Genomic DNA, 22,252 nt, shown 5'->3' with positions numbered 1-22,252 from the left:
CTGTTAAATCCCAGGACCATATTTTTAATAGATTCATGAAAACTACACATTACCCCACAGAAAGTTTACTATCCTCATTTCAATTATTCAAGGTAAACCAAGTGTTATGGTGTCATGTTTGCGATGCCAAGTATTGTGAAGCTCTTAGGCCCAGCTATTAAATGCAAGATTGAAGAACATCAAACTCTGTCAATTCATCATTTATTATTTTATGGCCATTTCCTGGCCTATTTAGAAAATCTAAAGCTGTAGATTTTGGTCAAAGCTCCCTTAACCTTAGGGATTTAGTCACATTAGTTTTGTCCAACTTTTGATTGGTTTTTCATCAACACTTCACTCAGTAAAAACAAAGAACATGATACAAACCCAGTACCTGTGTGAACCCATGATAAACATATCATTAATGGTCCAGGTGATCTTTGGTTTGGGATAACCTGTTGCAGAACACCTGATGGAGACCTCATATCCTCCTGTGAATGACTGATTCTTGGGCATCACAGTGACTTTGGGTGGTTCTGCAAATAGAAAGAAACATATATAGTGAAGCGGCAACTTACCTTGATGTTAGGAGCTTTCTGTGTTAGCAGATTTGTAGGCTTCTCACCACACCATTATTTTATTTTATTATTATTTTATTTTATACTTCCGAGAATTCATTTATAAAAACAACCAAGTTGCAGTAGGGCTCAGGAGATTTCTTCCCCAAAGCTGACAGGAGTTGCAGACTCTGCTCCCCTGTTCCCTATGGCCCAGGCTGCACAAGACTGGGAGTCTTGGTCCCTCCAGAGCCCCTCTTTTCCCTGAGAGCCTGATGCATGCTGTGGCCAGGACCCAGGAGCCTGCCTCTACCCTGCAGGTTCAGGGTGGAGGGCCTTACTTCTGGCCATTTACCCCGATACCTTGCAGCTCAGACCAGCCCTGTCAGACCATCTGAGCCCCAGGCCTACTCCTACTTCCAGAACTTGGATGCATGAGAGTGGATGAGGCCCTGCCCTCAGGGCTTGGGAAGGGTCTGGCTAACTCTCCTCTGGGGGACATCAGGGGACTGGATCTGAGGCCAGTGCCAGGAGGGGCCTGAATGAAAGCCAGGGGAGCTACAGGAGCAAGACACAGTGATATTTGGCAGCTGGGGCAGGGGAATGGGGGAAGGGGTTTCCTCTGTCCATTCTCTAGCCAGGTCCTGCCTCCCAGCCATCCAGCCCCACAGTCCTGCTCTGCCCCATGGCCTTGGTTACAAGACTGGCCTTGCAGTAACTCCATTCTCCTGGAGTGTCTTGGACATGTGGAAGAAGGTGGTCCTCACAGCCTGGGGACATCAGTCATAGTGATTTTGAGACTATTTTTGTGTATGGTGTAAGAAGATGGTCCGGTTTCATTCTTCTGCATGTGGCTGTCCAATTTTCCCAACACTATTTGTTGAAGAGACTGCCTTTTTCCATTGGATATTCTTTCCTGCTTTGTCAAAGACTAGTTGACCATGGAGTTGAGGGTCCATCTTGGGGTTCTCTATTCTGTTCCATTGATCAATGTGTCTGTTTTTGTGCCAGTACCATACTGTCTTGATGATGACAACTTTGTAACAGAGCTTGAAGTCTGGAATTGTGATGCCACCAACTTTGGTTTTCTTTGGATCCAAAGAAATTTTAAAGCAGGGGAAATAACTCCTCTTTGAGAGTAAAATGAATTTGATCCTAATGTCATGTTTCTGTGCTCCACTGGTTACCAGGTAACCCCTTCCTATTTTGCTCCCACCAACTGACCAGTGGCTTCTGTCTGCTAAGCTGGGACTCCAGTATAAAACTGTTTTCCAGAAAAGTCTATATATAGGGCCTTTTGAGTCTTTCTATACAGTGAACACAGGTTTGGAGCCTCAACTTGTCCTGACTGCTGCCTGCTTTGTTTGAACTGCTCTTTCTTTTCTTTTCTTTTTAGTTTGTTCTTTCTTTCTTTCTTTCTTTCTTTCTTTCTTTCTTTCTTGCTTGCTTGCTTGCTTGCTTTCTCTTGCTCAAATTACATCTTTCTTTCTTTCATTCTCTTTCTCTTTCTTTCTTTCTTTCTTTTCTTTCTTTCTTTTTCTTCTTTCTTTCTTTCCTTCCTTCCTCCCTCCCTCCCTCCCTCCCTCCCTTCCTTCCTTCTCTTTCTTTCTTTCTTTCTTTCTTTCTTTCTTTCTTTCTTTCTTTCTTTCTTTCTTTCTTTCCTTTCTTTCTTGTGACTTGTAACAATAGACACTTAAAACTGTTGATGGAATACAGTTCATTCCTAAACTGTAACTTGGCTCTAAGAATTTTTATCCTGGCACCACTCAAGGTCTTGCTATATTGATCATTTGTCTCAGCCCATGGATTCACAGAACTTAACAGGAAATATCAATTATTCAAAGTTCCTATTGCATGCATTCCACTTCTATGGTAAAAAAATAGACTTTTGAAAATGAAATATTAAATCAGGAAGTTATTGTCAAAAAGGATACAAAAATTCCCTGGGATAACTGGAATGTTGATATATCTGGTCTTATCAATTCCACATTTTACATCTAGATCACTACAGAGTAAGTATTAATCTTCAAAGAAAGTACTATCAAAGAAATAATTTTCTTAGTGTAAATATTCCCCACTCAAAAAGATAAATGAAAATAAATTCACTTTCACAGTGTTTGAAATAGATGTTATAAGTATTAACAAAAATAAATAAATTTAATAATGTGGTTCTTGCACAATTATGATGTTCCAGGCTCAGTGCTAACCTGTAGGGATACAATGATGAGCCAAACAGACATAGTGTCAACTTTCCATCTAACTGGGTTTTTAATATAAATGAAATCCAGGGCGCCTGGGTGGCTCAGTCGTTAAGCGTCTGCCTTCGGCTCAGGTCATGATCTCAGGGTCCTGGGATGGAGTCCCGCATCGGGTTCCCTGCTGGGCGGGAAGCCTGCTTCTCCCTCTGCCCCTCTCTCTCTCTGTCTCTAATGAATAAATAAATAAAATCTTTAAAAAATATATATATATAAATGAAATCCAGAAATTCAGTTAGTTAGATCTGTATATATTTATGATATATCTTTACTATGTTAGTCTCCAAATTGTGGCTTAATTTCACTAAGAAAAATTAGTCTGAGGAATCCTGATATATTTGAAGGAGATACAAGTGGTACTACTGGACCGGGCAGCTAAACAACTGAACAAAACTAATTAATGCCTAATTGCTAGCAGCTTAACGATCACCTCCCCTTTTTTCCTGTTTACATTGTGTTTTTCAAATTATGATTGTCTTTGAAGTTAATGTTTAAAGGGTTTTTCCTGCCTGTGGACTTGGTTGATAGTTTCACTATTCCATGGATTCTTCTTGGTGAACACAGGGGTACAGAAATGCAGGGGGTCAAGGGCAGACTGGCCATGGCCAACAGTTCAAATTGTGATTGCATCTGGAGTCCATCAATTCTGAAATGCCAGAGGACTACATATGCTGTGGGAGTGGTGCAGATAATCTTCAGGGGATGAGGAAAAAAGGAACACTTTTTCTCTTTGGAATTTATTGAATACCCACATTTATTCAGTCCCACTTTCTGAAAATAAAATGTTTCTTATGTGTAGCTCATTTTAACCCAGGATTGCTGCAAAGATTCAGTAGCTCTTGGGATTTTTGTCTAAACATGGTGCTTTCCAATGAAGTCTGACAGAATTGGCCTGGCATCTTGCCCAGCAAGAATTCCACTGGTAGGCTCTGTAGTTTATGTATCAATGTAAAAATAAATGGCAGTTACTCTAACCAGGATGCAGAGAGCTAAGAGGTCATTTCTCTAATAAAGCCTGGATATAGGGTGCTGCTCAGGGTCATGAAATCAGTCTGTGTACATACACACAGATGGGATGACATCATCTCACAGAAAGTGAGAAATTTACCATTGTTCTGGAAAGAATATTTCCACTGACAATAAGAAAATCAGAAAGGACATGAACAAATATGGAAGCAAAATTAGATTTCTGCCAAATAACAGTTGAATAAAGATGGTCAGAATGATTCGGGCTTCACTTGATTTGGTTAAATAAGGATGCAATTGACCTCACTATAATTTTCTCAAGGGTTAGAATTTTCAATTTCCTAGAAAAAAGCTCCTTTTGTTTTGATAAAGTCGTTTTAATGGAGCAAGAACAAGTTTAAAAACCTAGTTCAACTCCATCAAAGTCTAGAGTCAAATTTTAGGATTTGGGGAGAAGTAATCCATTCTTAGTTGGTTTTTAATCTCATTTTACCACCACGACCCATCACTATTATTATCACCATCATCACCATTATCATCACCACCACCATCATCAACCATCATCATAATCATAAATAACAAGTTGCTTTTCATTAGCCAAAGCAATGGAAACATGGCACTCCATTAGTGTTAAGGCATTAATTAATTCTCTATATTTTAATCATAAGAAAAGCAAAATATGTGAGTTTTTATAATTTCTCTCGAGTTACATATAGATTATGATACTAAAAATAAAAAATAAACACTACTTTAAAATTTAGGTGTCTTATTAACACATTATGAATGGTAAGGCTGGCAAAATGAATTTTAAGTGGCCATGAAAACAGCCATTGCTCTGTCTGCAAAGACTATAGAAGATAAAATCTTGCCTAACTCTTGCAAATCTTGCAAATGTCATCTTCATACTCAAAGGCATATTTCCTGTTGGTAGTCAGCTGGGTCTGATTTGTTGCTATTATGCCTCTAGTAGGACAGTCTCAAAAAGACCTAAAGGACTTTCTCTTCAAGATGATTTAATTATTATCAATAAATTAATCAGATAATGGTAATGCTTTGAATTACCTAAGCAACAATTTAAAATATTTTTCGCCACTGCTATATTTACAGTACTTGGGCAAATTTGTGTTTTCATCCTTTCTCATAACAAACATTTATTGAGTACCTAAGATTTTCAGATACTTTATAACCACAAAGAACTCAAAGAATGTTGTATACAAAACCAAACTATGTACAATTAGGGACTAAATCTCTTTCTGGTAGTTAGTTCTTAAAATAGGAAGGTAGGTAAAATTATTGAGTGCCTGATATATGCTAGGTATCTAACTCTAGATCTACCATTTATTTCCCACAAAAAACTCTACGAAATGTCACTGCCATTTTACAGAGAAAGCACTTAATAAGCCTTAAAATAGTTAAATAATCGATGGTGTCTGGTCTATACCTTAATAGGGATGATAACTCACAGGATTATTGCAGATTAGCTATATATGTATTATCTAGGCATTTACAAATGAAACTTGATCACAATTCTCATACTTGCATATTTAAATTACACATCCTACTAATAAATAATACTAAATATATCTTATTTGATTCTTCTGAAATTTGAGATGTTTCTAGATACTCAAAATTTATCAGAAATTTCAATAAAAATAGATAAATTTAGTTTTTCCACATATGACTGATTAAAAAAAAACCATGCTAATACCTATGTCACCTGGCACTTGTTAAAAAGTAGTTGTGATGATGTAATGAGCATATGGTTATGATAATATCAATTTCACACTTAGTGAAGTAATTCTGGTCATTAGGGACTTAACTTCATCAATCATCTTGAAAAATATTTCCTTTTTTACTGCAATACTCTCCCTGGTGACATGAACTAATTAGTGACAGACATCCACCCTTTCCTGACACCATAGAAAACAAATTAATACTTCTTATGTTCATACAGACACAACATGGCAAAGAAAAGGAAACCTTGTCTGGCCCTTTGATTTCCATGTGGCAGCATGAAATTGCAGAGAAAATGTCAGTTATACATGGAATATGCTAAAATATTTAACCAGGACATTCATATTCATCTTCAGCTTTAAAAGTCCTCCTCATAAAGGAGCAGCTAATAAAATCAATAGATTTGTGTCTTGTCCCCTGATAAACAGGAAGGTAGTATGTTTTAAACAAAACTTTAAACTCATACTGTGTAATAAATATCACCCCACTTATCCTAACTTCTACTCCTAAGCCTGGCTAGTACAAGAATTTGGAAATTTATCAGCCACTGTCAACTTAAAATTGATATATTGCTTTAGCCTGTTTCAAAAAATTTTGCCAAACTCACCCATGATATAATCTTTAAATAGGGTTAACTAAGCAATACTTAAAAAAAAAACTCCATAAATTTTTCATAAGATAATTCTCAGACTGTTATAAAACATGGTTTTAAATGTAAGCAGTAATATGCTGGCAGGTGCTACAACTGGAAAAGAAAGTATTTATATAATGAAATCTAAAATTGTTGGGGCATCTGGGTGGCTCAGTTGGTTAAGCATCCAACTCTTGATCTCGGCTCAGGTCAGGATCTCAGGGTCCTGGGATCAAGCCCCACGTCCAGCTCAACGCGGAGCATGGAGCCTGCTTAGAATTCTCTCTCTTCCTCTCCTTTTGCCCCTCTCTCGCCCTGTTCACTCTTGCTCTCTCTCTCTCTCAAAAATAAATAAATAAAATTGTTGATGTGACCCAAATAAGCCATTGAAGTTAACACGGAAACATGAAACATAAGGTTAGTGACCCAAATCTTCCCTGTAGTGTTATTATTACTTTGAGGTCCATTTAGCAATTAAGGAACAAACACCTATTGGGTGCAATTGTGTTTTTCCCTTTGTGCAAGGCACTATGGATAAAAAGGAGGAGTCAAGAAGTACCTCAGTAATAATACTGGGGAAAAACTAGACACATAGAGTTGATGGTGATTAAGTGCAAAACTGCGTGGCATAAAAAAAAAAAAAAGTTCTACAGAAACCAGAACAAAGAGACCAACCAATATTCAGAAAGGTGATTTAGTCTATGCCTAGATCACCCTGAACATGCCTGATCTCATCTGATCTCGGAAGCTAAGTAGGCTCAGGCCTCATTAGTACTTGGATGGGAGAAAGAAGGTGGTTTATGAGAGGAAATTCATATCACAGGTAGGATTTAGATAGGAAACATCAAAGTCAAAACAGCTCTGTGAGCTAGTTCATAGAACCAGAATGAGAATGATATAATTTGAAAGTAGTTGGGATGCTTCTGTGACTCAAGCAATGGGAAGTGGAATCAGGCGAACCATGGAAATAGGGAAGTAATGGAGCAGAGGCTTGGGCCAAAGCAGTAGAAAACAGGAATCCACTGAAAGTATAATAGACGTGGAGCCTGGCAGAGGAAACAGTCAGTGGCCACCAGAAAAATCAGTTCTGGAGACTGAAGATGAGACAAGAGTAGTACCTACCCATCCTTTTGAGAAATTCAATACCAAGAAAATTCAAAACTCATACACAGACTCTAAAAATTATCTGCCTGATACTGCTCTGACATATAAAATCTGGCAGCATCAGTAATATTTTATGGCAGGAAATAATAAATCTGAAAGTTCCTCTACTTTCAATTCATAATTAGAGATGAATCTTAATAACAAGTTCAAATATTTAGTTACCCAGATTAAAGAAATAGGAATAAAGGAATAGACATATGAATATCTGATTCCCTTAAATAGTATCCATATATTGAAAGGAAACATTTCTTTTGCACCCTACAGTGTTTTATGAGGGATAAAGGTTGAAGATAAAGTGTTAAAAGTATTATGGAGGAGTCAGTTTGTGGAGGGCTGATGTTTGTAAATTTTATCCTGGGGTAATTAGGAAAAAACACAAAGGTTCTGAATGCATGGACATTTAAAGCAAAATTTAGGGAAAGTTTGCCTGGTTATACTATGGATTAAAGTGAGGGAACAAAACTGAAAGGAAGGAAGTCCACAAAATGAGGATTTTAATAGTTTAAGCATGTGACATTTGAGATGGGTGAGGGTGATACCATTGGAAATAAGAGAGGGAGCGATTTAAGAAACAGGGAAGACTGAACTAACCATAGGGAAAGTGGGAAGTACATAGGCCTAAACATATCACTATACCTAGGATAATTCCATCTGAACTCTAAATTTCACATTAGCTCATTCACACTGATCCCAATCAGCATTCCCAAGCATCCACTGATTCTAGCATCCTCCCATAGAAAATGTGTCCCAATATGTCCATAAATAAAAAGGGCATTTGAAATTCAATTTTAAAAACGGGTACACTGTGTTTGTGTGGTCTGGGGGAAGGAGCGCAAAGAGTGAAAGAGAGAAAGAGGTCAGGCATGATTCCTTAAAATAGATCCCAAGTACCATGACTCCTGGTCTAGTGCTTTCACTACCCCAGAAAGCAATTAGATTAACAGACGCAGGCAAGAAAGGATTTTTAGCTCAGTAACGTTCAGTGTCCAAAAGAAATAGGGTTAAAAAGTTTTAGAAGCTTTTCTTACCTCCCCCAAAAGGGTATGTGTCCAAAAGTGACCTAGTGGAGCAACCAATTGCCAATTGTTGTTTAAAAAGGCATTGAATTACATTTTGGAAAAAAAAAAAAGTATTTCAGGGCTGTCAATTGATCCCTGTGACGGAAGATTCCCAAGCTTCTAAATGTTCCTAGTGATAATTTCGTGTAACGAGGAACTAACCCTGATGAGAAGATACTCCAGTAAGGAGATTTTAGTATTAAGTTTCTTTTTTTTACTTCAGTTCTTACAGTAAAATCTAAGTAAATATCCTTGTTTTGGGGATAGTTAAAAACCTACATTCAGCCCAACCACTTAATTGATTCATATTTTTGAAAACATAACAGAACAAGTTTACAACTGTTCCCAATACTTTTTTTTGTCATTGTGGATAATATATTGAATGATCTGACATCAAGCAATGCTACATGAGAAATTGGGAAATAATTAGTCTTTAATTACCAAACCTAATTTCTATTGAATTGTTCAGACTGTAAAACATATTTTACAGGATCTCTGATTCTTCTAAATATCTGTGTTTACTGTAGAAAAAGCTAACTTCAAAAAGTTACATAATGACTATCATTGAGCCTGCTTAGAATTGTACTTAGTAGCCATGTCCTATCCCAAAAGATGTGTACCTAGTGATTTAGCTCAATCAGTGTATTTAAAACATACTGACATTGTTTGAAAATGCATTACTTCCATTTCCGATTAGGGAGGTGACCCTAGCTAGTTCTGGTGGTAACCAACTGTTAAACATGAGGCTTGCACAAAGAGATTAACAGAATTTCACTAAGAATGATTTACAATAGACAGATGTGTTTGCTCATTTAACTTTTCCTTAATTTTCAATGAGTGGAAATGTTAACGGAATACATTTTAATATTTTTAAAGCTTTTCCAGGCCTACTAGAAAGCTCACATAAAAATGGCCAGGGATTCCTTCCAAAGAGCAAAGGATGAAAACTAAAAGTGAACCAATCAACCAAACAAAAACAACAAAAACAGAGATCAACTGCCTGGAGAAAGAGGCACAGACCACTGAAATCCCAAAGATTTGGAATCAAATGCACATTTCCAAATGATATCTCATCAGTGGAAATATGAAGAAATGGCTACAACTTTTCCAAAGCAGAATTATTACTGAATGGCAATAATCCCAATGAATTATGACAGTGGTTAATCTACATGGCATCAGCAATAAGTTTCCTAAGACTTCTGCTCTTGATATTTCTGCTTTTCTTTTTTCTCTGGAAAAGACTAGAGTTGTGCTGTCCAATAGGGTAGCCACTAGCCATATGTTTATTTATTTTTATTTTTACTTTATTTTTTTTTTAGAGAGGGAGGGGGAGGGGCAGAGAGAAAGGGAGAGAGAGAATCTTAAGCAGGCTCCACATGACCCTGAGATCATGATCTAAGCCAAAATCAAGAGTTGGACACTTAACCGACTGAGCCACCCAGACACCCCTCCACATGTCTATTTAAATTGCCTAAAACTAGATCAAATTTCAAAACAAGTTCCTTTAGGAGCATTAGCCATAATTCAAGTGCTCAAGTGCCACATACACATGGAACAGCACTGATATACAACACTTCTATCATTGTAGAAATTTCTACTAGACAGTGCTAGACTAGACAGAAGGTCTGTTAAATCTGAGAGGTCATTTATTCATTGATTTACCAGTAGGTGGTGCATTGGCAATAAAACACACAGGCAAGGACTAAATTTTGAGAGTTATATGCTGGATCTGTAAAAAATCCCACACCTACAAACCAATATGCTTAGGATATTCAGTTAATAAAAGAACTGCAATAATGTCAGAGATAGACAATAATAAATTTAGGTTAAATTCCATTTTAGCGAGGAAATACTACTGGCAAATATGCATGAAGGGGGGGGGGGCAGCAGACAGAGAGGGAGAGAGACAGGCTCCACACCCAGCCCCAAGCCTGACATGGGGCTTGATCTCACGATCCTGAGATCATGACCTGAGCTGAAATCGAGTCAGATGCTTAAGCCACTGAGCCACCCAGGTGCCCCTGCTTCAGAAAGGATTTAAAACAGCTTATTCTGTAATATAGTTCTATAAAATTCCAGACCCTTAAGCTTTCACATATGAATTTTCATGACAGAAGTCTTAACATGACACTTTGAGAGGCATTGTTTCTTAATTTATTTTAATTTATTTTAATGATTCTTTACTTTTACACTCTCATTAACTTTCTTAATTATATCTTAATATTTTAAATATAAAAGTGATAAAGAAAATTTATGGAAAATTTAGCAAAGAAAGAAAATACATTACCCATACATAATTCAAACTCCCAATAAAAGTAATGTGAGCACTCTCAAAAATTTTTAAATCCTATTTACACAAAGTTTTAAAATAATGTATTCCTATTAAATACCTTTTTTTAAGTACAGAAAAACGGAAGTAAGTAAGTCATTTATAATTCCATTGCCTCCAAACAAGCAGTGGTCAATCTCATATTCACATTTTTGTCTATATCAATCTAACTGGGTTTTTCCCCCCTTCCTGGCTTAACTGTGGGTGGCTTCAGTTTGTTTGTTTATATGTTTGACTAGCTGGACTTCTGAGTCTTGTAAACCCCACTTGAGGGAATCCCTTTTCCGAAGAATTTCCTGTGTCTAATTATACCATTATCTCCACAGTGAGGAATTCTCATAATGAAAGAAGCGCATCAATCCGTTCACATTCTCTCATGCTCATTATGTGACTGATTCAAACAGCCATAGTTTCTAGGATCAGTGTTTCTTCTCAAGGCTCTTCTGGTAAATTGATAATGAGTCTAATGTCACTAAGGGAAATGAGAATGATGGAAAAGGGCCAGTAGGACATTTGCTTCTGCTACTGCTGTGCTCAAAATTTCATGATACTGCCAAAATTGAAGTCTTTTAAGTGCCCATGGTCTAAGCAAGAGTTAAAGTCCCACTGGGAGCACTGGAATGGCTGATTCTAGGATGGGGAAAGGAATTATCTGATTTCATCTGCCTTTCTGCTTCCCACTAAGATAATAGAGAATTTCTTCCTAAATTAGAGGACACATTCAGACCCTAAGAACCAAAATATGACAAATATTCATTGCAATTATGTTCTAGCCTTTAACATAGTCTGACACCAGTCTGATTTTATCCCTCAGCTTACAACATATTGGTTTAGTCTGAACATATGCTTGTGGAGCTTTTTCTCTTATACTAATAATTTGAAATTGCAGCCAGGATGTGTCTAGATGAAGTTCTCTCTTCATTGACCTTGCTTGATTTGCTCACCCAGGACTATTTTTGTTTTCCTCCCTAGGATAATTTTCTTCAACTGTATCTTTTTCTATTTCTTTTGTTTCACTTGTCTTTGTTATATACGTATATATGCCATATACCTAGAAATCTTGAAATTCCAAGTTCCTGTCTCTGGTTTTTATTTCTCCTTAAAACAAAACAAAACAAAACATATTATTCACTCTTAATTCTTTTCCTCAACGTTCTGAAAGAACTTCTCAAATTCATGCACCACATCCCTGATTTTATTTTTATGTAATATAAATTCTGTTTAGTGCCGCTAATTCAAATTTGCATTGTATTATTCCAACAAGAAATCCTTTCTTATTCCATCACACCTGTAGTTGTCCTATCACCTCAGCCAGTTCCTCCTTTATCAATATCTACTCCTGCTCAAAGGAGGATAGGTCTTTTAGAAAGACATTGGTGACACTAAACATTTTTTTCGTCTTTAGAATAAACTGCCTTCAGAAGCATCCATTTCTTCTAAGGCTATCCCCCCTTATTTTGTTCCCCAGTATCTTTTTCTTAGGCCCAACGCTTTATTTTTTTTTCCTGTTGTTTTGTTTTGTTTTGATAATTTTCTGTTTATTCATCCTCAAATTAGGTGACATCAAATCCAGACCCAGTGTCTATCAACAAAGTGTTTGGATAGACATAGCTTGATTATTTGGCTACTTCTGTTCTAGTTGAACTGCCTTTGCAGCTCTGCAGCTGAGTTAGTCTGATATGCATAGCTCCTTGCACAATTCTCATCTATTATGCTCTTTGGGCTGAGATTGGGATACTCCCCTCTGCTACCAGCTCTCTCTAAAATCCATAATTGACAGACACCCCTATCAATGTTTCTCATGTTTCCAAATATTTTCATTTGGAGAGAAACATATATCCAAGTTACAATTCTCTACGTGGGCCCCAGCTTGCCTGTCTACTTTTTTTTTCTCTCTCTCTGTATTTACATTTTATTTTATTTTATTTTAATTATTTTGTTCAATTAGCCTGTCTACTTCTTGTCCTACATTTTCCTTACTGGATGGTTATCGCTATTAATATGTGTGAGGAGACAGGATTATGGCTGTAATATTTTCTTTTTGGAGCAAAGTACGAAACAGAAGGAAAAAGATACATCCTCCCAGCTTTCATGTGAACATAAAAAGGATGGACCGTTGGTTGAGATTTTCATTCCACTGACCTTAAAATATGAACATTACATATGCATATTTACATTATATATACATATGTATATAAATAAAAATCTTTATATATAATAGCTATAAAATTCCTCCCAGAATTTTTGCTACTATCCATTGCCACTGGGTTTTGGTATTCTTCAGTTTTGTCTTTTTGAGGTCTTTATTGTTATTTTACTGTTAGATGAGGAGAGGCTGCAGCAGCTACAGATATGCTATTTAAAACCAAAAAATTCTTTCTAATAATATATTTTAAAACTACTACCCAAACTTTGTAAAGTATGTATGTGTAACTCTTTTTTTTTTTTTTTAAAGATTTTATTTATTTATTTGAGCCAGAGAGAATGAGAGAGACAGAGAGCACATGAGAGGGAGGAGGGTCAGAGGGAGAAGCAGACTCCCCGCCGAGCAGGGAGCCCGATGCGGGACTCGATCCCAGGACTCCAGGATCGTGACCTGAGCCGAAGGCAGTCGCTTAACCAACTGAGCCACCCAGGCGCCCTGTATGTGTAACTCTTAAGATTATTCCCGATAGCAGCAGTTTCCGAACAGACATGTGGAGGTAAAGAAATGTAAATGAGGCTATGAATTAAGCTACTGATTCCCATATAAGCAAGAAAATTATTTGTAAAGTATGTATTCAAAACAAGTAACTATTATACCTTTACGTTTTCTGAAACTCTTTTCTATTTCTGCTTTTAAAAACATTTTACTGCATATAAATGAAATTAATTTATAATTTTAGATCCAATGTCAGTAGTTGACAAGCATCTTTTATTCTTATAAATAAATTATAACTCTGGGTACAATAGTTTATTTCATCAAATATCCATAGCTTTGCAATAGTACATTCAATAGTAAAATAATGCATTCAGATAGCTACAATTAGCTAGAGTTCTCATTTCTTATTAAACAAGTGTCATTAACACTAGTCTATAGTTTTGTTAGATTTTTAAAATATCTTTTTTCATCACATTTCATCCCTCAAACTCAAGACCAACTAGATAAGCCATAAATTAACAACTCTAAACAGATTTATACCACTTGAGATGATACATACTAGCCAGTAATCAGGTAATATTGTATGTCTTTTGTATTTATGTTTTGTGTATTATAAAATATCTTACCTCAGCACTTATTTAAATCATTGGCTAATAATGACTCTATTTTGCCAGAAAGAAAAGAGTCAAGGGCTTCTTTTAAAGATATACCTTTCTAAATCATAGGGTTCATTCTGTAGAATAGATTCAAATGCTATTTCATAAAATGTTATCCATGATAAAAAAGATGTGTTATATACATATACAATGGAATATTATGCAGCCATCAAAAGGAATGAGATCTTGACATTTGCAATGACGTGGATGGAACTGGAGGGTATTATGCTGAGCGAAATAAGTCAATCAGAGAAAGACATGTATCATATGACCTCACTGATATGAGGCATTCTTAATCTCGGGAAACAAACTGAGGGTTGCTGGAGTGGGGGGTGGGGTGGGAGAGATGGGGCGGCTGGATGATAGACATTGGGGAGGGTATGTGCTATGGTGAGCGCTGTGATTTGTGTAAGACTGTTGAATCACAGACCTGTACCTCTGAAACAAATAATACATCATATCTTATAAAAAAAAAAAAAAAAAAGAAGAAGATAGCAGGAGAGGAAGAATGAAGGGGGGGAAATCGGAGGGGGAGATGAACCATGAGAGACTATGGACTCTGAGAAACAAACTGAGGGTTCTAGAGGGGAGGGGGGTGGGGGGATGGGTTAGCCTGGTGATGGGTTTTAAGGAGGGCACGTTCTGCATGGAGCACTGGGTGTCATACGCAAACAATGAATCATGGAACAACTACATCAAAAACTAATGATGTAATGTATGGTGATTAACATAACATAATAATAAATAAATAAATAAAAATTAAAAAATAAATAAATAAAACTAGAATGAGCTTTAGTGTGGCACTACCAATGGCTTCCTGAAATATTGGTATATCTTTAAACATTAACATTTAGTTACAGTGCTGAAGGCTTTCTGGAGAGTTTTTAAGTCTCTCCCTGCTCCACCTCTGAATAAGCAGGGCTTTCCTTTTATTTCGGAGCATGCAATATCTCTGTTCAAGAGGCGAAATGCATTGAAATAGCTCCATACTGGGTTAAACAAACAGCTATATATTTTCAGTCCATCCTCACAGGATTTTCCAAATGAGGTAGAGGGGCCACTTTAGAAACGATCCAGAAATTCAAAGTGGTACCCCTGGAGCTTCTGTTCTTTGGGATGCCAGGAAAATTCTAGGGAGTTTAATGTTCTCCTTCAAACCCCTAGGCCAGTCTACATTGTTATTATTTTATCCATATCCTATTTGTCTTACTATTTTGGAATAAAAACACAGCAGTGTATGAAGAAAAAAAATATATTATCCATGAAAATATCTCAGAGGTCTTTTATAAATGCATATTCTCAGGCCAGAACACCAGGCCTAGGGAATCAGAATCTCTAGATATGGGGTTGGAAATCTGCTTTTTAAAAAAAATAAGTTCCTTGGATAATTCCTTATCCAGGAAAGTTTGAGAGTTTGAGAATCACTGCTCAAATTGACTAAATTGAATACTAATGCACTGAAAAGTTAACCTGGGGAAACTAGGAAGACTCTGATTTTATTTTACAATCCCATTCTAAGGGACTTCAAGTAAAGAACCAAGATCAAATACCAGAAGTCCATTAGCATTTTATTCTATCTGTAAAAACAGTCTCAAAATTCTGGTAACTCAAGTTACCACTTGGATAGACTCTAATTATCTAGGCAGTTTACCATGTGGAAATGCAGTTAGCCATTTACAAAAGCCATGTTTCCCTAGAGGATTCACCAGAGCAACTAACAAAAGACACACATTCGGATTACAGAACATATCTCAACTACCAGTGAGAAAACTAGAATCAGATGTCAACCATTTTGTTAATTCTCATGGTAGTTTCACTTTTCTGCCATTAATAACAATCTCAGCACTAGCACTGAGATGCAATGTTCATTCTGTTGGATAACCTTGTTAAAAAATCATCCGAGAGTGTTGCTTCGGGCATGTTATAAAATTGTTTCTAAGACTATAACCAAAGAGCCAGACACAATCCTGGTGCAATCAGTCTCCCACATCAAGGATTTGAAATGAAATACCCCGTTGAAGCAGCAACCGAATCTTCCAGCTTGAGTTGAAAACCGCCAAGAGTAATTTGTTCATTACATTAAGGCTCTCAGCTGGTCTATAGACATTTAGAAGCCAAATGTGATTCTACTGAAAGAGATACTCTGGAACACTTTCTGATCTACATTTAATCATCCTGAAGAATATATACATTTGTAGCCAGCAAACCACATTGTTAACACACTGTTTGCGGCTATCTAGACATAGTCTATAAAGACATAATTAAAGGTGGGCTTACCATTAGTTTACTGTCAGTAAGAACTTTTGTGTCTAAGATGAAAAAGATAAAAACAACCCTGCTAAAATTTAATAAAATTTCACCAAGATGAGAAACATCTTAAACTTTAATTAAAAAAATAAAAGTAGGGGGCGCCTGGGTGACTCAGTCAGTTAAGCGTCCCACTCTTGATTTTGGCTCGGGTCATGATCTCAGGGTTGTGAAATCGAGCCTTGCATTGGGCTCTGTGCTCAGTGAGGAGTCTGCTTAAGATTCTCTCTCCCTCTGCTCCTCCCCCACTTGCTGGCACCCTCTCTCTAAAATAAATAAATAAGATCTTTAAGCAAATAAATAAGTAGAAGTAAATTAGTTACATTGGAAATAATATAAAACTCAAATTGGGAAGGATTTTTAAGCAAATTATTAAAACAAACTGAGGGTTCTAGAGGGGAGGGGGTGGGGGATGGGTTAGCCTGGTGATGGGTATTAAAGAGGGCATGTTCTGCATGGAGCACTGGGTGTTATACGCAAACAATGAATCATGGAACACTACACCAAAAACTAATGATGTAATGTATGGTGATTAACATAACATAATAAAATAAAATAAAAAAACAAATAGAACTTTTAAAAAATCCACATGATAGACTAGAGAATTTAAAACTAGTAAATCACCCAGAGACAATTTCTATTTATAGTCTCAAAATAAAAGTCTCTTAAAAGGACTAGCTGTGTTTATCTTAAAAAGTCACCTATTTGCCACCCACAGAATGGGAGAAGATATTTGCAAATGACACTACAGATAAAGGGCTGGTATCCAAAATCTATAAAGAACTTCTCAAACTCAACACCCAAAAAACAAATAATCAAGTAAAAAAGTGGGCAGAAGAGATGATCAGATACTTCTATGAAGAAGACATACAAATGGCTAACAGACACATGAAAAATGTTCATCATCATTAGCCATCAGGGAAATCCAAATCAAAACCATACTGAGATACCACCTTACACCAGTTAGAATGGCAAAAATGGACAGGGAAAGAAACAACAAATGTTGGAGAGGTTGTGGAGAAAGGGGAACCCTCTTACACTGTTGGTGGGAATGCAAGTCGGTACAGCCACTTAGGAAAACAGTGTGGAGTTTCCTCAAAAATTTAAAAATAGAGCTACCCTATGACCCAGCAATTGCACTGCTGGGTATTTACCCCAAAGACACAGATGTAGTGAAAAGAAGGGCCATATGCACCCCAATGTTCATAGCAGCAATGTCCGCAATAGCCAAACTGTGGAAAGAGCCGAGATGCCCTTCAACGGATGAATGGATAAAGAAGATGTGGTCCATATATACAATGGAATATTACTCAGCCATCAGAAAAGATGAATACCCAACTTTTACATCAACATGGATGGGACTGGAGGAGATTATGCTAAGTGAAATAAGTCAAGCAGAGAAAGTCAATTATCATATGGTTTCACTTATTTGTGGAACATAAGGAATAACATGGAGGACATTAAGAGAAGGAAGGGGAAAATGGGTGGGGGGAATTGGAGGGAGAGATGAACCATGAGAGACTATGGACTCTGAGAAACAAACAGGGTTTTAGAGGGGAGGTGGGAGGGGGGATTGGTTAGCCTGGTGATGGGTATTAAGTGCTCCTGCATGGAGCACTGGGTGTTATACGAAAACAATGGATCATGGATCACTACATCAAAAACTAATGATGTATTGTATGGTGACTACCATAACATAATAAAATTTAAAAAAAAAATAAGTCACCTATTTGTTAGTGATGTTTTAGTTTCCAGGTTAGTCAGCTTTACACTACTTAAGATCCATAAGGCCTTTATCATTCAAAACAGTAATTGTTTGGGTAGATACTGTCATTCTCACATAGCTAATTTAAGGGAATAAAGTTCAAAGAAAGAAGAGAGGAAGACATCATAACTCTGAAGTTACCATATGCACATACCTTGCACTGTGAGGAAAACTGAAGCAGCTGATGATCCTCCTTCATTGGAAACCACACAGTGATACTCCCCAGCATCGTTGAACTTCACACTCCTTAGCTCCAGTGATAGGTTAGCCAAGATCCTCATTCTTGCTGGGTCTGCCTGTCTGGCATCTCGGTCATTCCTCTGCCAGGTTAGATTGTAATCCACTGCACTGATGACGAGACATGTCAAAACTGCTCTTTCTCCAGGAGTGACTGTAACATTATCAGGCACTTGGATGACTGGAGGGGGCTCTGTGTAAAATGAAAATATTCAAATCAAAGAGACCTAACAGCCATTTTGCTCACTTACTGATGTGGTTTAAATATTTAATGAGTATGTATTGAAAATCTTGTAGGGAAGGGGCACCTGGGTGGCTCAGTTGGTTAATCAACTGCCTTCGGCTCAGGTCATGATCCCAGAGTCCTGGGATCGAGTGCCGCATTGGGCTCCCTGCTCACTGGGAAGCCTGCTTCTCCCTCTGACCCTCTCCCCTGTCATGCTGTTTCTCTCTCTCTCTCAAATAAATAAATAGAATCTTTAAAAAAAAAAAAAAAAGAAAATCTTGCAGGGAAGATGCAGTACAAGAGAATTTATTCATTAATACATATGTCTATGACCTGAAGAAAATTATCATTTAATTAAAAGATTCTTACAAAGTAGTGCATATTCGGGCACCTGGGTGGCTCAGATGGTTAAGCGTCTGCCTTCGGCTCAGGTCATGATCCCAGGGTCCTGGGATCGAGTCCCACATCGGGCTCCCTGCTCCTTGGGAGCCTGCTTCTCCCTCTGCCTCTCTCTCTGTCTCTCATAAATAAATAAATAAATAAAATCTTTAAAAAAAACCAAAGTAGTGCATATTCTTAAAAAAAAAAAAAAACCATCTAATTTTTATCAGATTTTGCCAAACACTGTAGTTTTAAATGTATGTCTTTAATTGAAGATTTGAATGTTCTCTAATTTAAATTTTAAATTTTAAATTAAATTTTAAAACATCTTACTGTAAAAGTGAATAATAGCACAGGGTACTTGTAACCTGAAGACACCACGCAAAGAATGTGTTTTTAGTTCCTTTAATCCTCAATGTAAAAAAAAAAAAAAAGTAGTGCTTGTTTACATACCAAAGCATACACATACAAGTATAAATTTATAAATTATAGATGTGAGAATCAAAAAGGCGTGGCAAAAGGATATGATTAGACTAATTTAGGATTGTGGAGTGAAGCAAATTTTTATTTGAGTTTTGAAGAAAGTAGCAATTATGGATTTTTTTAATTTAAAAATACTTATTTAGTGTTTAAAAGAAAAGAGGGGGGGCGGAGCAAGATGGCGGAGGAGTAGGAGACCTGGATTTCGTCTCCTCTCAGGAATTCAGCTGGATAGGGATCAAACCATTCTGAACACCTACAAACTCAACAGGAGATTGAAGAAAAGAAGAGCAAAAACTCTCTCATCAGAAAAGCGACCACTTTCTGGAAGGTAGGACGTGCGGAGAAGTGAATACCAGGCGATATTCGGGAGGATAGACGGCGGGGGAGGGGCCTCCGTCAGCCGCTTCTGGCAAGTGATAGAACCACGGAGCACAAAATCGGAACTTTTAAAAGTCTGCTCCGCTGAGGAACGTCACTCTGGTGGCTAAGCGGGGGGTGGAACCCTCCGGGACAGTGTGGTCTCCGGACCCTCGGGGTCACAGAAAGACCAGGGGTGCCTGAGGGCGGCAGAGCTCCCAGGTAACGGAGCAGGGAAGCCAGCTGCAGAGGCGGAGCCCAGGCGCGGGCTCTCAGCTCGGGGTGGCCATAAACCGTGATCCGCGGCACAGTCAGGCCCCTGCTCCTCCAGCAGGGACCCAACAAGCGGCAGATCCGGGGAGACTCACCTTCCTCCCCCGGGAGGAGCCACGCGGGAGTGCACCGCAGGGATCTACTGGGTTTGGAGACTCCACCCGGGATCGGGTGCCAGAGATAGAAACGCACGGTCACAGGCTGGGTGAGCACGGAGTGCGGCCAGAGACCGGGGAGACGGGAGTGACTGACGGCTTTTCTCTGGGGGCTCACTGAGGAGCGGGGCCCCGAGTTCTCAGCTCCTCCGGGGCAGAGATTGGGAGGCCGCCATTTTCACTCTCCGCCTCCAAAGCTGTACGGAAAGCTCGCAGGGAACAAAAGCCCCGGAGACCAAACCCGAGCAGGTTACTTAGCCGGGAGGGGGCAAGGGCGGGGCAATTCCGCCTCTGGCAGAGACATTTGGGAACCACGGCAACAGGCCCCTCCCCCAGATGATCAGCGAGAACAGGAGGCCAAAACCAAGTTTACCGATCAAAGAGAACTGCAGAACTCCAGCGCTAGGGGAATACTGCACATAGAATTCATGGCTTTTTTACGATGATGCTTTAGTCTTTCAAAGTTAATTTTTTTTTTTAACTGTCTTTTTTCTTTTTTTTTCTTTTTGAATTTTTCTTTTTCCCTTTTTCAACCAACATCTTATCAATCCCTTTTTTTAAAAAAAAAACATTTTTATTTTTCATTTTTAGAGTCATATTCTCTCCCTTCATAGTAGTTACCCATATTTTTGGCTTATATATATAAGTTGTTCTCTCTTTAAAATTTTGAGATAGTTTCTTCTAACAGATTAAAATATACCCTAAATCTCTAGTATATGGTGTTTTCTATTCCCCTGCCTGATCACATCCTCTCCCTTTTTTTTTATCTTTTTTCTTTTTTTAAATCCTCTTCTTTCTTTTTTCAAACAACTTCTTATCAATTCCTTTTATAAAATTTTTTATAATTTCCATTTTTACAGTCATATTCCATCCCTCATCATATCAACCCTTATTTTTGTACATATATAAGTTTTTCTTTCTTTAAAATTTTGGGAGGCACTTTCTTCTAACAGACCAAATACACCCCAAATCTAGTGTGTGGCACTGATCTATATACCAGCCTGATCATATTTGATCACATTCTGGTTTTTTTGTTGTTTTGTTTTGTTAGTCTTTGTTTTTATCTTTATCTTTTTCTTTTTTCTCTCTTTCCCTTTCTTATCCCACTGCTTCAGGTCTTTTCTGATTTGTTTAGAGTGTATTTTCTGGGGACGTGGTTACTCTGCTAGCATTTTGTTCTCTCATTAATCTATTCTCCTCTGCACAAAATGACAAGACGGAAAAAATCACCTCAACAAAAAGAACAAGAGGTAGTACCGACTGCCAGGGACCTACTCAATACGGACATTAGTACGATGTCAGATCTAGAGTTCAGAATCATCACTTTAAAGATACTAGCTGGGCTTGAAAAAAATATGGAAGTTATTAGAGAAACCCTTTCTGGAGAAGTAAAAGAGCTAAAATCCAACCAAGTAGAAATCAAAAAGGCTATTAATGAGGTGCAATCAAAAATGGGGGCGCTAAGTGCTAGAATAAATGAGGCAGAAGAGAGAATCAGTAATATAGAAGATGAAATGATGGAAAATAAAGAAGCTGAGAAAAAGAGAGATAAACAACTACTGGATCACGAGGGCAGAATTCGAGAGATAAGCAATACCATAAGACGAAACAACATTAGAATAATTGGGATCCCAGAAGAAGAAGAACGAGAGAGAGGGGCAGAAGGTATAATGGAGCAAATTATAGCAGAGAACTTCCCTAATTTGGGGAAAGAAACAGGCATGACAATCCAGGAAGCACAGAGAACCCCTCTCAAAATCAATAAAAATAGGTCAACACCCCGACATCTAATAGTAAAACTTACGAGTCTCATAGACAAAGAGAAAATCCTGAAAGCAGCTCAGGAGAAGAGATATGTAACATACAATGGTAGAAACATTAGATTGGCAACAGACCTATCCACAGAGACCTGGCAGGCCAGAAAGGACTGGCAGGATATATTCAGAGCATTAAATGAGAAAAATATGCAGCCAAGAATACTCTATCCAGCTAGGCTGTCATTGAAAATTGAAGGAGAGATAAAAAGCTTCCAGGAAAAACAAAAACTAAAGGAATTTGCAAACACAAAACCAGCCCTACAGGAAATCTTGAAAGGGGT

General features: G+C 37.7%; 1 protein-coding gene across 2 annotated transcripts in view; it reads right to left on the bottom strand.

Annotated features, from left to right (window-relative positions):
• Positions 1–22,252, bottom strand: part of HMCN1 (hemicentin 1) — a 482,205-nt gene that overhangs the window by 246,060 nt on the left and 213,893 nt on the right. For both annotated transcript variants that reach the window (XM_064594231.1, XM_064594232.1), the window contains exons 11-12: positions 18,197–18,472; positions 374–515 (exon numbers count right to left, since the gene is read on the bottom strand). In XM_064594231.1, coding sequence (XP_064450301.1) covers positions 374–515; positions 18,197–18,472 — 418 coding nt within the window. The remainder of the gene's footprint in view (positions 1–373; positions 516–18,196; positions 18,473–22,252) is intronic.

This window comes from Mirounga angustirostris, unplaced genomic scaffold, assembly GCF_029215605.1.
Source record: "Mirounga angustirostris isolate CCGP_5_RB_7025 unplaced genomic scaffold, mMirAng1.0.hap1 SCAF_6, whole genome shotgun sequence".
Taxonomy (NCBI): Eukaryota; Metazoa; Chordata; class Mammalia; order Carnivora; family Phocidae; genus Mirounga; species Mirounga angustirostris.
The sequence above is the reverse complement of the archived record's forward strand: the minus strand, read 5'-3'. Positions and strand labels throughout refer to the sequence as shown.